The sequence below is a fragment of the Delphinapterus leucas genome, chromosome 18, assembly GCF_059928025.1.
Source record: "Delphinapterus leucas isolate spDelLeu-1000000601 "Yukka" chromosome 18, BTC_Dleu_Yukka2, whole genome shotgun sequence".
Lineage (NCBI taxonomy): Eukaryota > Metazoa > Chordata > Mammalia > Artiodactyla > Monodontidae > Delphinapterus > Delphinapterus leucas.
The window spans coordinates 60,297,147-60,313,252 of record NC_143146.1 but is presented as its reverse complement, the minus strand read 5'-3'; the positions used below and the strand labels follow the sequence as shown (position 1 = coordinate 60,313,252).

Below are 16,106 nucleotides of genomic sequence, written 5' to 3'. Positions count from 1 at the left end.
CTTTTATTTTCCAAAATTTATTTCAATGAATTTAGGGAAAAATTTTTTTGTTAAAAGACACAATTTTGTTCTGTAAGATTAATACCACACCAAACATAAACATTTTAAAATTTATTCTTTGATCCGCCTGCCAATGCAGGAGACATGGGTTCGAGCCCTGGTCCGGGAAGATCCCACATGCCGCAGAGCAACTAAGCCCATGCGCCACAACCACTGAGTCTGTGTTCTAGAGCCCGTGAGCCACAACTACTGAGCCCGTGCGCCACAACTACTGAGCCCGCATGCTGCAACTACTGAAGCCTGCGCGCCTAGAGCCCGTGCTCTGCAACAAGAGAAGCCACCGCAATGAGAAGCACGCACGCCATGATGAAGAGTAGCCCCCTGCTCGCTGCAACTAGAGAAAGCCTGCGCACAGCAATGAAGACCCAACACAGCCAAAAATAAATAAATTTATAAAACATAAAATAAAGTTTATTCTTTGGTGGAAGTGATTTAAAAAATTGGAAGTGCTATAAAATATTAATTTAATTTTATAGGAAAGAGATAAGAATGTGAGAAAATTGTTTATCAAAAAGTAAAGAGATCCAGGATTGGAGCCACTCACAATCATGGGAATTAAATTAAATCTTGAGGAGCAATTATGGAAAACAGAAGCCAAGAGTGGCAAAACTTGGTCTCTCAACTCAAATCCTTTTTATAACTAACGATTCAATTTCTCTCTTATACAGTCAGTAAACAGATTTTTAAAATGTCATATTAAGATATCACTAACAATTCCAGTTTATAAATACACATTTTAGTTCCAAAAAAAAGTCATATCCAAAACACAAAAGCAATCACATACTGATTTTTGTCCTCTCTCAATTACTACTACCAAAAAGAAAGAAAGAATAAAAAGAAAGAAAAAAAGAAAAGAAAGAAAACTCCCTGAGAGGTGGCCAACATTCCAGAGGCATTTCTGCATAAAAAGAGGTAATGGGCAGACTGCTCAGCTAAACAGTCAGTGGCCCTTTGCAAGCCTCCTAGGTGTATTCCCAGCAGACACGTTATCAGATTAAAGGAACTGCAAACAAACTGGGCTGAAACCTTTCTTTGTCCAAGTCCAGCCTCTTCTTCCTGTGATGTCATACTACAAATCTAGCACGCCTTTCTTTTTCTCTTCAGAGAAAGCCCATCTCACAATACAGCTGGTAACCGAGGAAAAGGCCTCGATTCAGCAAGAGCTAACACGCTTAGGAATTTATTTCGGAACCTTTGAAAGACTCCTCTGCTTACCACCATCTGGGATCCACTGCAGGAATACGGAAGAGGAAAACTTCATTTAGAAGGAAGGAGCAAGAAGTAAATGAGACCGAACTGGGAATGTTTAAGTCTCTGAAACTTTGCGTTGAAAAGCAAAATAAGATTGCTAACTTTAGCTTAAACATTCTGGAGCATAAAGAAACTTTCATTTTGGAATATTCATCTTAAAAACTGAAACTGAAGTTTACCAGACGAATAGTTTTCTTCCATCTCAGAACACAGCTTTTATTTAAAATTTATAATCCAATGGATTGGCTTCACTGACTGCGTTTTTTAAACGTAGCCCTGGAATCACGGATTTTCTGGAGATTTGAAAAGGAAAATATTTTCTTATTGAAGAACCAAGTGGAAACTTTACAGCAACAAATTTCATGTCTCTTTTGGAGGAAAAAGAAATATTTATAAAATCACGCAAAGATCCAAAGGATTTGCAAATACACTGGAGGTTATAAAGGGGTCACAATCTGAATACCAAAGGAGACCGCAGCTGACCAAAGGACTTCAACACTGTAAACTGGACGTGCCTTTATAATGGTAAGCAATAACAGCTCCCACTGCGTCTATGATGATTCCTTTAAGTACACTTTGTACGGGTGCATGTTTAGCATGGTGTTTGTGCTTGGGTTAATATCCAACTGTGTTGCCATATACATTTTCATCTGCGCTCTCAAAGTGCGAAATGAAACAACAACATATATGATTAACTTGGCAATGTCAGACTTGCTTTTCGTTTTTACTTTACCCTTCAGGATATTTTACTTTGCAACACGGAATTGGCCATTTGGAGATTTACTTTGTAAAATTTCAGTGATGCTGTTTTATACCAACATGTACGGAAGCATTCTGTTCTTAACCTGTATTAGTGCCGACCGATTTCTGGCAATCGTCTACCCATTTAAGTCAAAGACTCTAAGAACCAAACGAAATGCAAAAATCGTTTGCATTGCTGTATGGTTAACTGTGATGGGAGGAAGTGCACCAGCAGTTTTTTTTCAGTCTACCCATTCTCAGGGTAACAATACCTCAGAAGCCTGCTTTGAAAATTTCCCAGAAGCCACGTGGAAAACATATCTCTCAAGGATTGTAATTTTCATCGAAATAGTGGGATTTTTTATTCCTCTAATTTTAAACGTAACTTGTTCTAGTATGGTGCTAAGAACTTTAAATAAACCTCTTACATTAAGTAGAAGCAAAATAAACAAAACTAAGGTTTTAAGAATGATTTTTGTACATTTGGTCATATTCTGTTTCTGTTTCGTGCCTTACAACATCAACCTTATTTTATATTCTCTTATGAGAACACAGACGTTTGTTAATTGCTCAGCAGCAACAGCGGTAAGGACCATGTACCCAATCACTCTCTGCATTGCTGTTTTAAACTGTTGCTTTGACCCTATAGTTTACTACTTCACGTCAGACACGATTCAGAATTCAATAAAAATGAAAAACTGGTCTACCAGGAGAAGCGACTCCAGATTCTCTGAAGTTCAAGGCACAGAGAACTTTATTCAACATAACCTACAGACCTTAAAAAATAAGATATTTGACAACGAATCTACAATATAAGCTGCCTTAAATAAAACCACCGGGACTTCACTGGGACAGAACCTCCAAGTTCCTTCAACTGTGAAAAGTGTTTTCTTGGACAACCATTTCTCCACCTCTGAAAGAAAATAAACATGTGGACATTTTAAAGTTTTTTGTTTTAAAAAAATGTATTCGATGTGTTAAGCATTAAAAGGTATTCTACTCTTGTATATACTCCATTTTATTTTTCTGAGCCATTTTGATTTGTACCTTCCTCTTCATTAAAAAAAAAAAAATCCTTAAAGTTGTTCAAACTCTAAAAGTAACTATGATGTAAGTCATGTGGTGACCATCTGTATGGTTTTTGAATGTCTTAGTAATTTTATACTGGATAATTAACAAATATTAAAAGTTTCATTTAAGTGTTTAATACTTTTATTCAGTATATATCTAATTTTGATTTCAATCTGAATTGAAACTACTAATCATGTTTCTTAAACTATAACAACATAAATGAGAAAGAGTAATTTGAAATATTCAGTAAGCGTTTTTACAGCATTTTTCAAAAAACAGTAAAGAATGTAGTGTTCTGTAGAATGACATACTGACACTATTTGAGGCTCTCAAGCAGTCACACTCAGAGATAGTATTTAGGATTTTGTCTTTGTATGCAATTCGTAAAAAGCAGATGCTATCCACACAGTATAGTATGTTTTAAAATTACTCTTTTGATCCATTTTCTGCATTTAACAGCAGCCAATTTAAAAATGATATATGCCACAAAAACTGAGAAGGAGGAAACTAACAAAATGTTATTTTGCTAAGTAAATTAAAAGAAAATACTATTACAGGTACACTTTAAAGGTATATTTATGTCACAATAAATAACCTGTATTTTAAGTATTTTAGATCAGAGAAGCAACCTAGATAGTGAGCTATAATACTTGGCACTTAGAAAGTGATCAATATATATCTTTTGCCCACTGAAGCCACTGAATAGCTGAATATATTATTTCAAGTAGGCAAAATGTTACTGTATGTCAAAATAATTTACGAAGTAAGGACATAGTTCCTTCCATAAAAAGCAGCAAAACTGCAGGGCCAAATAACTAAGTACAATTACATTTTCATTTCACTAAACATAAAAAAGGTATTGCTTTGAGCTATAATTTAGATATAAAGCGCCAATTACACTGAAACTTTTTCATTTTCCAACACATCTCTTTTTACAAATTCAAGCAGTTTTCCAAAGTTAGCTAAAAAAATATTCTTTTTACTTGAGAAGAAAGACATATAATTAAATTTAGCATTCAACGTATCTGATTTTTACATTTTCAATCTTCCAAGTCCTGAATACAACTTTGGACAAACACTCTTTGTTTTAAAGATCTAAATTTGATTTTTGCTGTTCTCTGGATTTGAGCTGCAATGACTTCAAATAAATTATAGTAAGTAAGTAAGCTAAATAAGCAAACCTGTTTTCAAAAAAATAACAGTGGGGGATTTTCTTTAGAGAGCTATAACTTCCTTTAGATAAACCTGAAGCAAAATAAATCCTTAAAAAAAAAAAAAACTAGTGAAGAAATTAAGCATAGTTCTTTATATCCCAAGAGAAGTATGTATGTTGTAAACATGTTTTCTTCAATTGATGCTGAAGTGCCTTTATTTGATATTCTTCAGAAAAAACAAATACATTAAGCACTCTAAACACATACTTTTGAGTTGGAAAGCAACTAACAACTTAACGATGTGGAAGAAAGGGGCAGTGAGTTTGTAACAGATTTCTCAGAGCTTTCCTTGGCTTAAATATCTGTAAGCAAGATCTCAAAGCATGGATGCTATTTTAAAATACAAGCAAAACAGTCATCACATAGTTGTTGTTACTGTGCTCACTGGAGAAATTTTTGTTGCCCGCTTGTCAACAGGAAGATGAGTCAAAAGTTTTATAAGATTCTTCACAAAGTAATACACAACAGATAAATATTAGTTTTCTCATCCAAAACTTCAAATCCTGGGTAAATCTTAACTACAGGGACAGAAAGGGTACTAAAGTTATTTTCCTCTGTTAGCACTGCACTTTAAAGTAAATTATACATTTAGAAGGTTTTCTCTTTCCCCTTTACCCAGAAAACCTGTATTTAAGGAACTCTGAGAATTCACTTTTTGTTTCCTTAGAGTGACAATACAACCCCCCCCCCACCGCCGCAGACACTGTGCCCACTGTTTTTAACATCTTTATAAAACAGTAGATGATTTATCTAATCTTCCTTTCCATATTAACTCCCCTCAAAGGAAAAGAAGTAAGACGAAAAAAGTTTCGAGGTGTGGAAAAGAGCTTTCCAGCATCCTAATGATTGGCTGTGAACTTAGAAGATCTTTTCTAAGAAAATATCAACCAAGTAGCTAGTTTACCAAAACAATGTATGAAAATATATGTATTATATCCATACATTAAAAGGAACTTAAGACACTACTTTATCAAGGAGTTTTGTCTTCATATTCTACATTCGAAATACCGAAAGTAAATTTGAGGTATAAATCTTAATTATAGAATTGGTATTTAAAGAATCAGTCACTCATTTGAGGAACATAAAATAGAAAATTGAACATCAGCAAATTTCATATACCCAATTGAGAAACATTTAATTTATGACTGGTATGCAGCTATCAAGAATCTGAAGCAACTGCAATTTTGGACCTCTGATGAACGAGGTACCTGGTCTTTTGTCAATGTATTAAGTTACTATCGCCTTGCAGAATCTTAACTATCTCCCAACACCCAAACTTTTTAATGCCTGCATGCCAAATCCAACTGCAGATGTCACAAATGAGGGAAGATGTGACCTGGGTGCTCTTAGTTGTGAATGAACTTTTATATATAAGGTTTTATAAATAGTGCTTCCTAGTGGATGACTCTTAAGGTAATCCTAAGGGAAATTGTTTTTAAAAAGCTCTTTTGAGCTATCCTGAAAACCAAATCATCCATTTATAACATGACTTCTAAGAAATAAATTCCAAATTAAAAAGAACAAATGGACAAATTTAAGGACACAGAACATATTTAAATCAACCAGATTATTTAATGATCAACAATATTTCTTAAATAGCATTTTCCAGAGATCAACATATACACTGTCCTAAAAATCACTAATTCTCAAATTTCTATTTTATCTCTTTCTTCATCTTTTTTTCTTGATGTCTGCTACCCATTTTTTGACAGTCAATTTTATAAAAGTACAAAGAATATCAATTAGACAGGGCAACAGACAGGGATAATTAAAGAGTATGAAATTAACTCCAGGCAAACTTTTTTAGCAAGTCTTTCCCCTTCCTCCATCTCTCAAAAAGATTTATTCCAGGGACTTACCTGGTGGCGCAGTGGTTAAGAATCCACCTGCCAATGCAGGGGACACAGGTTCGAGCCCTGGTCCGGGAAGATCCCACATGCCGCGGAGCAACTAACCCGTGCGCCACAACTACTGAGCCTGTGCTCTAAAGCCCGTGAGCCACAACTACTGAGACTGTGAGCCACAACTACTGAAGCCCATGCGCCTAGAGCCCGTGCTCTGCAACAAGAGAAGCCACTGCAGTGAGAAGCCCGCGCAGCGCAACAAAGAGTAGCCCCCACTCGCCGCAACTAGAGAAAGCCAGTGGGCAGCAACAAAGACCCAAGACAGACATAAATAAATAAATAAATAAACAAATTTATTTAAAAAAAAAATAGATTTATTCCAGTAACTCCTTAAAAGGGTACAAAATTATCAGTGCTAGAAGCAGTGGCCAAAACAGAATTCAAGATATAGGACTACAGAAGTAGAGATAATTCATGAATTTAATAATCAGTTTTCAAACTCAAAACTTGCTTTTACTCATATAGATTCAACCAATCAGATACCTTTTGAAAATAATTAAAGTTAAATAAATATTTATGGCCAACAGGAACATGAAAAGATGTTCAACATCACTAATTATTAGGGAAATGCAAATCAAAACCACAATATCACTTCACACCTGTCAGAATGACTATTCTCAAACCGTGTTGGCGAGGATGTGAAGAAAAGGGAACCCTCCTGCAGTGCTGGTGGAAATGTAAATTGGTGTAGCAACTATGGAAAACAGTATGGAGATTCCTCAAAGTATTAAGAATAGAACTACTATATGATCTAGCTGTTCCCCTTGTGAGTATTTATCTGAAGAATACAAAAACACTCGTTTGAAAAGATACATACACCTCTATGGTCACTGTACCATTATTTACAATAGCCAAGATATGGAAACCACCTAAAAGCCCATCAATGGATTAATGGATAAAGAATTTGTTATATATTTGTTTGAATAAATGGTACTCAGCCATAAAAAAAAAAAAAGTCTTGCCATTTGCGACAACATGGATGGATCTAGGAGGTATTCTGCTAAGTGAAATAAGTCAGATGGAGAAAGATAAATACCAAATGATTTTACTCATGTGGAATCTAAGAAAACAAAACAAATGAACAAACAAAACAAAAACAGACTTATAGATACAGAGAACAGACTGGTGATTACTAGAGAGAAAGGGCTAAGGGGTGGGTGAATTGGGTGAAGGGGATTTACTGTATGGTGATCAACGGTCACTAGATTTTTGGTGATGATCTTTTTGTAATGTATCCAGCTATCAAATTACAATGCTGTACATGTGAAATTTATATAATATTATATACCAATTTTACCTAAATAAAAATAGGAATATCTACAAAAAAAAATGAGAAACAAATATGTGTTTTTACAGCAAAGTTATAGTTATTAGCCATAGGGTGAATGTGCTGAGTTCCATTATCTTCCTATCAAAATGAATTCTGGTAAATTCATAATTTAAAACTGAAAGAGTCTAGAGGTCATCTGATACAACTACTTCACCTTAGGTAGAAGAAACTGAAGAACTAAAAGGCTAAGTAACTTCATAAGGTCACATACAAGTTAAGGTAGAGCCAGGTAAGAATCTGGTTTTTCTGACTTGTCTATTCCTTTAATGGTGGTAAGGGGAGTAGCACATGCAAAGGCCCTGCTGGAGAGAACATGGTATATTGAAAGGATTAAACCAAATCCAAAGTGACTGAAGATCTAGGGCTGAGATCTTACACAGGCCATGATATAGCCACGTTAAGATCTGAGGAGATGTGGGAAGCCCTGAAGGATTTCAAGTAGAAGGACAGACATGATTACATTTGCATTTCAAAAAATCCCATCCCTCTGATTATAAGGTAGAGATGCATCTGTCTTCAGCAAAAAGAAAAAAACAATCACAATAAGAGCTATATTTATTCAACTGAAATTTAAAGAGATTCTCTTATCCTTTATTTTGATTATCTCCTTTCCCCCTTATTAAAATGGACTTTCTTTTTGAAACGATGGAGATGACGGATGGGAGGAATATTTTAATGTTGTTACTTGGCAAAATTAAGTGAGAAGCCCTTGTGGAGAAATTGATACATTCATATACTGCTGGTGGGAAACAAAATGGTATAACTCTAATGGATGGGAATCTGGCAATACCTAACACACACACACACACACACACACACACACACACACACACTTTATCCTTTGACCCAGCATTCCCACTTCTAGGTATTTACCCTGAAGACACACTTTCAATAATATAAAAATACATATGTACAAGGTGCAGCACTATTTGAAACTGCAAAACACTGGAAACTCCCTAGATGTCCAAGCATAAACAATTGGTTGAATAAATTACTGCACATGTACACAGTGTAGTACTATGCAGCTTTAATAAGGAATTAAAAAGAGCTCTATGAACTGATATGGAGGAGTAATTTCCAGAAAGTGTTGTTAAATGAAAAAAGTAAAGTGTAAAAGAGTACATATAGTATACTACCTTTTTTGTAAGAAAAAGGCCAAATAAGAAAGCATACATATATCTGCTCGTTTTACAAAAAGAAACACAAGAAACCAAAACAAAAAATAATAATAAGGAACGGGATGGGAAACAGTATAGAAGAGATATGGAAGGTTATGACACTTATCTATGTGTAAGATTTGGGGAAGCATGTTAATATTGTACATCAGGAATCAGAAAACCTTTTCTTCAAGGGTTATACGTAAATATTTTAGGCCTGCAGGCTACATAATCCTGCTGCAACTTCTCGTCTCTGCATCACAGTGCAAGAGCAGCCACAGACAACAGAAATGAGCGAGCATGGCTGCGCTCCAATAAGACTGTATGTGCAAAGTCGAGTGGCTGGCCTGTGGGCTGTGTGTGCCACCTCCTGTGCTACAGTCAGAAAACTAAGGATAACACGGATGGGAGAGAAAGAGAAAATACCTAGAACTCCTCCTCTATTAGTGCCTGGCACATAACAGGTCTCTGCAATTCACTGCTGAATGAATAAACCTTAAAGTTCTATTAAAAGATGGACCGGAGTTCTAGTCAGGGCTTTGCTACAAACTAGTATAACTATGTTGACCCCTTCATCTCATCTAAGAGGTTTGGACTAGATAACATGTAAGCTCCATGCCATGCCTCACATACTGTTTCTCATTCTAGTCAGTTAAGACGTCCATCCATTCCTTCCTTTTAATAACCACTATCACCACTGTTACCATGTAACACTGGGACTACTGCGGTTGCTCCCTCGCTCAGCCTGCTTTCTAGTTTCTTCCCTCAACCCATCCAGGACAGATCAACCAGATTCACCTTTTAAATCACCACTTTATGCTGGTCACTTACTGTCCAATTTTAAAAGGTGTCAGATTCTCCATTGACTGAGAGGAAAAATCCAGCTTTAAAGTACAAGATTGTCCAAAATTTGGCCCTGACCTACTCAATTTTCTGGTTTCTGTCTTCCAAACATGATTCTTCCACTGCAGGTTGGTCCCCTACTTGTCCTGTATTTATAACTCTCATTTTTTTGACTCTAGATATTTAGACACATGACACACTACTTGCTCCTCCCCCACCCCAGTCTGCCCCCTTCTCTGATGAAACCCTTTCCATCCTACAAGGCCCAGTTCAACTCCTAAACAAAACCTTTGATAATGAAGGTTTTTTATTGTCTTTATCACTTATTTGGTATCTTTTTTTCTTACTGCCTTTGTTAGCTATCTTTTTACATGGGCTATGTCTTATTTTCCTAACTAGACACCTCAACCTCCTTGAGGAAAGGGATTATGTTTTGTACTTCTTTGTATTTTCCATAGCACATAACATAGGATTAAAATAGAGGGATCAGAGATTGAAATGAAGGGGCTTAGAGTTAAGAACAAATTAGATGTTACTTGCCTGCCAGACTGAAGATTCATTTTTAATAACCAATATTTACCTACACAGTACCTACTCTGTATTTATCAATGTCGTTCTAATAAATGTCGCATACGTACCCACACACAAAAATGCAAAGAAACTTTTATTTCACCAAACCTATAGTTCATTCAATTCTTCAAAAACCCAAGAAAAAAAAGGCAAATTTTCCTTTGTCAATAGTACTCTGATACAAGAATTCAACTTCTGTAGTTATCACCATAACTCTTATTACTCGATTTATAAATCTTAAACTGTATCTGTTGAATCCCCACCATTTAAATGAGGTTATACAGTTGTTAAAAGAAACTATGTCTTGAAGACATTCTTCATGGAATTATCTGACTTCTCTTTTGGAATCACTGTTTTGTAGGCCTGCTGCATCCTAGGATTTTTCCAGCTTTTTCCTCTCTGCACTCTTGTGATAGATTCACTCTTGCTTAGGTCTCATGATTTCTCCCTTCTAGGATTTCTTTTTTTTTTAATTTGCTCAAGCATATTCTCTAGTAATTTTATTTTAAAATGGATGTTAAGAGATGAACTTTCTAAGAGATGAACTTTCTAAGTCCTTGCATGTCTGAAAACTGTTTCACTTTACCCTCACGTTTGACGTGTAGGTCAGCTACAGAATTCTAGGTTATCAAACATCCAGTATTCCTGATAAGAACTGCAATGCTGATCTGGATCTTATTCTACTGTAAATAATTTACTTCTTCTCTCTAGAAGCTTTTTATAATTTTCTCATTGCCTATGGAATTCTGAATTTTCACCAAGATGTATCCGTATTTATTCATCCTGCTTGGTACTACGAGCCCTTTCCATCTGATGCCTCCCATCTCTGACTGGCTTAGAAACTTTTCTTCCATTAATTTTTTTTTTTTTTTTTGGCTGCATTGGGTCTTTGTTGCTGCACGCGGGCTTTCTCTAGTTCAGGCGAGCGGGGGCTACTCTTTGTTGCGGTGTGCGGGCTTCTCACTGCAGTGGCTTCTCTTGCTGTGGAGCACGGGCTCTAGGCAGGCGGGCTTCAGTAGTTGCAGCATGCGGGCTCGGTAGTTGTGGCTCACGGGCTCTAGAGCACAGGCTCAGTTGTGGTGCACGGGCCTAGTTGCACCGTGGCATGTGGGATCTTCCCGGTCCGGGGCTCGAACCCATGTCCCCTGCGCTGGCAGGCGGGTTCTTAACCACTGCGCCACCAGGGAAGTCCCTCTTCCGTTAATTTTTTAAAAATTATTATTCTGTGTCCTCCATTTTTTCTGGTCTTTCTTTTAGAGATGAATACACAGATACTGAACTGAGGTACCCCAAAATACCAAAATAAGGGGACTATACCCTAGCAGCACAGTAGTTTTATATATATTCCTTTTAGGCAGAATCACCTTTCTATTTCTGTTTTTTTCTTCAGGTCTACTGTAGAAGTCTGGATTCACCACAATTTCTGCTCTGCTTCTCCTGCAGGCACCAGCAGGACAGCACAGCCCTGTCTGTGTACACGGAAGCTGGGATAGGACCAGGCATGCATCTATATAATTTGTGCACTACACGAAAGCACGGGGCTTCACTGTAAACTCTGCATAGCAAGCCAGGGGTGGTTGCATCCAGAGGGGCATCTTTTTCTAATTCACTAGTACAGAGGGAGGCGGTTCATTTTCCTGATTCCTATAAGCCGGCATGGCCTGAGGTGAGGCATTGGTCCAGATGTTTCATGGACCAGTGGTTCTCAAAATGTGGTGGCTAGACCAGCATTAGCATCACCTGGAAACATGTTAGAAATACAAATTCTTGGATCCTACCCCAGAACCTTTGAGGTTAGGCCCAGGAACCTGCAATCTGCCTTTTTTTTTTTTTTTTTTTTTTTGCGGTACACGGGCCTCACTGTTGTGGCCTCTCCCGTTGCGGAGCACAGGCTCCAGACGCGCAGGCTCAGCGGCCATGGCTCACGGGCCCAGCCGCTCCACGGCATGTGGGATCTTCCCGGACCAGGGCACGAACCCACGTCCCCTGCCTCGGCAGGCGGACTCGCAACCACTGCGCCACCAGGGAAGCCCTTTAATCTGTCTTTTAACAAGCCCTCCAGCCTTTTGATACATGCAAAAGTTTGAGAGCCGGTGGCAGACAGCACTTTAGAAAAACTCTCCTGATTACTGCCACACTCTCTGTACCTTCTATTATTACTTTGAACTTAGAGGCTAAGAATCCCACTTCCACTGTGGGAGTCTTCGCCTACTGTATTCAGTAGTTTTCTCTACTTTGTTGTATCCATCAAACAGACACCTCTTTTACTTTTTATCCTCAAAATTGAATTAACCCCTAAACTTCCCACTTCATAGTCTTGGTACTGCTGAAATTCACTGCCATGTGGTTTTTTTCCCTTTTCTGTCACTTGTGTAGGGTTTTGGGGGAGAAAGGAGGTAAAAATGTGTGGTCATTTTGCTATTTTAAACCAGAGATAGTCTTGTTTTTAAAAGCAATTACACAGTCTTAGTTACATAAGAAAAAGTTATACTACTTAAACCCTTTCATTGTTGCTAACAAATAACATGCAAAGGGCTTTTTCATCAAAACAAAACAAATCCTTATATTATGAACGATATAATCTTCAATTTAATTTTCTTTAAAAAATGATAATTTTCCAACTGTTTAATCAATTACTAATTGTTAGCTCATATTTTAATAGGGCATAAAAATCTATGAATCATTTTATTATAATTCTTTATTTTAAAGTAAAGAAATGTATTTAATTACATGAGTTTAAAATATTTACACTGGACTAAAATTTAGGCTTTTCAGGAAAAAGGATTTTATGTATAGTATTTGATGAAAACAGAAGCAGCCATTTATTTAAATAAAAATGAATAGTACTTAAAACATAGAGCTAAAAAAATTACACCTTTTGGTTTATATGTCACATATGTAATTTTTGCTGATGGCCAAAATAACTGGTTTCAAAATTGTTGTGGAAAAATTGCTATACTTTGTGTTGTGGTCTCATGAGACTTCTTTAGACTGAAACACACATAATATAATTTTAGCTACTTAAGAGAAGGAAAAAGTATGGACATGTGCTAAAGAATAAAAAAGGCCATGTATAAATAGTTTGTCTACAAGAGATTACAGAGTTGTTCCTAGAGAAATAATTACAAAGGTCAGGGATATCATTTTTGCATTATTATGGTAATTTTTACCCATCTCCATCTACTCAGGCTATTCATTCTTCATTTGAAACTGAACTGTGAAAAGGTTTATGTTCAGACAACCCTGTTCGAATACGTGAGTTAGGTTCTGGTCTAAAAGTACACAGTATTAAAAGTGTCCAGTATGCCTATTACAAAGATAATGCAAAAGCTTATATTTTCAAGAATAAGTTTATATTTTCAGGAGTTCAGTACTGGATTAGGGAATCCTATGTTCATTTTTGTTTATTACTCATGTATTAGTAAAAGATAAGTCATTTTACTTTACCTCTCTCATTTTAATGTTTAAGAGAAAAAAATCAAAATGGTAAAACTTAAGTTATAAAAACTAGCATTACTTAATCTGTAAATAAAACTTTTAGACTATTAAATTATCTTAAAACATGGAAAGGGTAAGTATAATGACCAGATAGTAATAAAAATAATACTTTTTATTACTTTATTAATGAAGATAAAAATGACCAGGTATTAAATTCTAAAAAGGAAATGAAACAAAAGATAGCAAGACAGACTTAACGTTAGTCTCTGAGAATTCTTAGAGTATAATCAAAATCTAAAAGACAAATGTTAGCCTTTGAGAATTCTTAAAGAGTATAATCAAAATCTAAGAGAAATTATCTGTTATAATTTAATGGAGGCAAGAAACAATGAAACTGAGCAAGAATAATAAAAAGTTTTTTTGAAAGAGTGAGACACAAATACAGCTGTTTCCTACTGTAAGTTTTTTTTAATCATGTTCTAAATCTAGCAAGTACAGGAAGACACCAAAAATACTTTTGATATTTGGGTATTTCTGACAATAACAGAAAATACTAAGAACCAATATGTAAATTAATAAAACCACAAATGCAAAGGTCACTCACATGCATTTTAAAACAGACTAGGTTATGACAGTTTAATTTTAAAAACATGACCTAAATATCTGGAAAAGATAAATGCCAAAAAGTTGGATCTATTTTATAATTAAAGGTAACTGAACTTAGATGGTTTAAGAACAATTGCCCTACAGTGGTTCTAAAATTTTACTAAAGTCACCATTAATAACAGCCTCTGATTTGGCTGGAGGAATTCAGAAAATACATTATATAGAATTGAGATCTCATAAGATTCTTCTACTTTTTGTTTCTTGCACATCTAGATTCCAGAGTCCTTCCTCACTATTACAGTCAGGATATGATATGATACAAGTTTAGAGACTGAAAATTCTCAGACTATATTCAGGTAATTTTCTAACATCATGACCTTGTGGAAGATACTCTCTGACCAAGAGTACAAGTGCTTCCATTTCCACAGGTTAAGTACAGAGGATATTTCCAAGCTATTCTTCTACAACTGCTACAATCTCCCTTCTTGTCTGTACTTGAATAATGAACACTGCCCTCAGGGTAATTACTGACATGATTCATAACTAAAAGCACCATAACAAATTCCAACTGCAGTATAACAGAGAACACTGCCCACATATAACAATGCTGGAATTCAGTTACACCTCTTTCTCCCTGAACTTATTCCATTTTGAGAAGGCAGTGAGGGAGGGGGAGGTGCCTCGGGAGAAGAGAAGAGTTCTACATACTTGTAGTAAGCTGGGATAAACAGATCCAATACCGTTTAACCGTGTTCTCAGTTCTCTGTTCTTAGGACATCACTGTAGAGTAAAGACAATGAACTGAAGGAAACTAACAATTAATTGTGATGTTTCTAAAATGTACCATTCTCATAAACGTCCATTTATTCCTCACAACAACTCTGATAAGTATTATCATGCCCATTTTACAGATGAGAAAATCTGAGATACAGAGGTATAGCTTGCTCAGAATCACACCAAAGCAAGTTACCTGGCATCTTAGAATGAACCTCAGCTTTTCCTACCTATAAAACAGGAACAGCAATGTTTACCTTCTGTGAAGATTAAATGAGATATGGTGACGCCAAAGCCCAGGCTCCTTCTGCTACCGCACAGTGACACAAACACAGATAAAACATGAATAAAGGAACTAATCACGATAGTGCATATACCCAGCAGTAAACTAATACACGCCGTGAGACAGCATAGAGGTTACGAGCACAGTCTCTGGAACCAGATAGTCTGAGTTAAAATTCTAGCTCTGCTATCAACTTAGTTTTGTGGGTAAGGGAAACAGTCTCAATTTCTCTGTACCTCAGTTTTTTCATCTATGAAGTGGTGATCTCCTTCACAGAGTTGTGCAAAATAAATGAGTTAACACATTTCAGCACTTTTAATAGTGCCTGTATCAGCATACATGCAAAAATGTTACCTATTATGACTTCTACACTGAAATGTAATATGCATAAGTGAGGGTCATTTTGATGTAGCTCTGTATGATGATCAGGAAAGATTCCAAAGATGTAAGCTAGTGATGAACTTTTTACAAGCACTGCTTTCTAAAGCAAGTTTCTATGAGCTACTTAAGGGACATTTCTGAGTTTGAGATTTTTTTTTTAATATCCCTGAATTTCTTTAGTCCCTTGTGCCAATTCATGAACAAGGAGAATGTATAGTATGGACAATGGGGGAGGGGGAAGGGAGACATGAACAGACAAGTCTTGAATACTTCACTGTGTCCTCCACAGTGAACTCTAGCAATTTCTCATGTGTGTCAGAGTGTTCTAAAGAAAGAAGAAGACAAGTACATAGAGAAAAGAATAGACTGAGGGGTCAAGCACAGGGTTCAAGACAAGATGGCACTTGAGCAAAGGTTTAGATATGAAGAAAATTTTATGCTTAAAACCATAAACAGATCTGGATCAAGAACTCAGGCTCACGT

General features: G+C 36.2%; 2 protein-coding genes across 8 annotated transcripts in view; one reads left to right on the top strand and one right to left on the bottom strand.

Moving 5' to 3' along the window:
* The window catches only part of RB1 (RB transcriptional corepressor 1), a 148,731-nt gene that overhangs the window by 55,955 nt on the left and 76,670 nt on the right, over nucleotides 1-16,106 (bottom strand). The gene's annotated exons all lie outside the window — the stretch shown is intronic.
* Nucleotides 1,149-3,259, top strand: LPAR6 (lysophosphatidic acid receptor 6). Its single transcript, XM_022574832.2, has one exon. It carries the CDS (start codon nucleotides 1,834-1,836, stop codon nucleotides 2,866-2,868), a length of 1,035 nt encoding a protein of 344 aa, XP_022430540.1. The 5' UTR covers nucleotides 1,149-1,833; the 3' UTR covers nucleotides 2,869-3,259.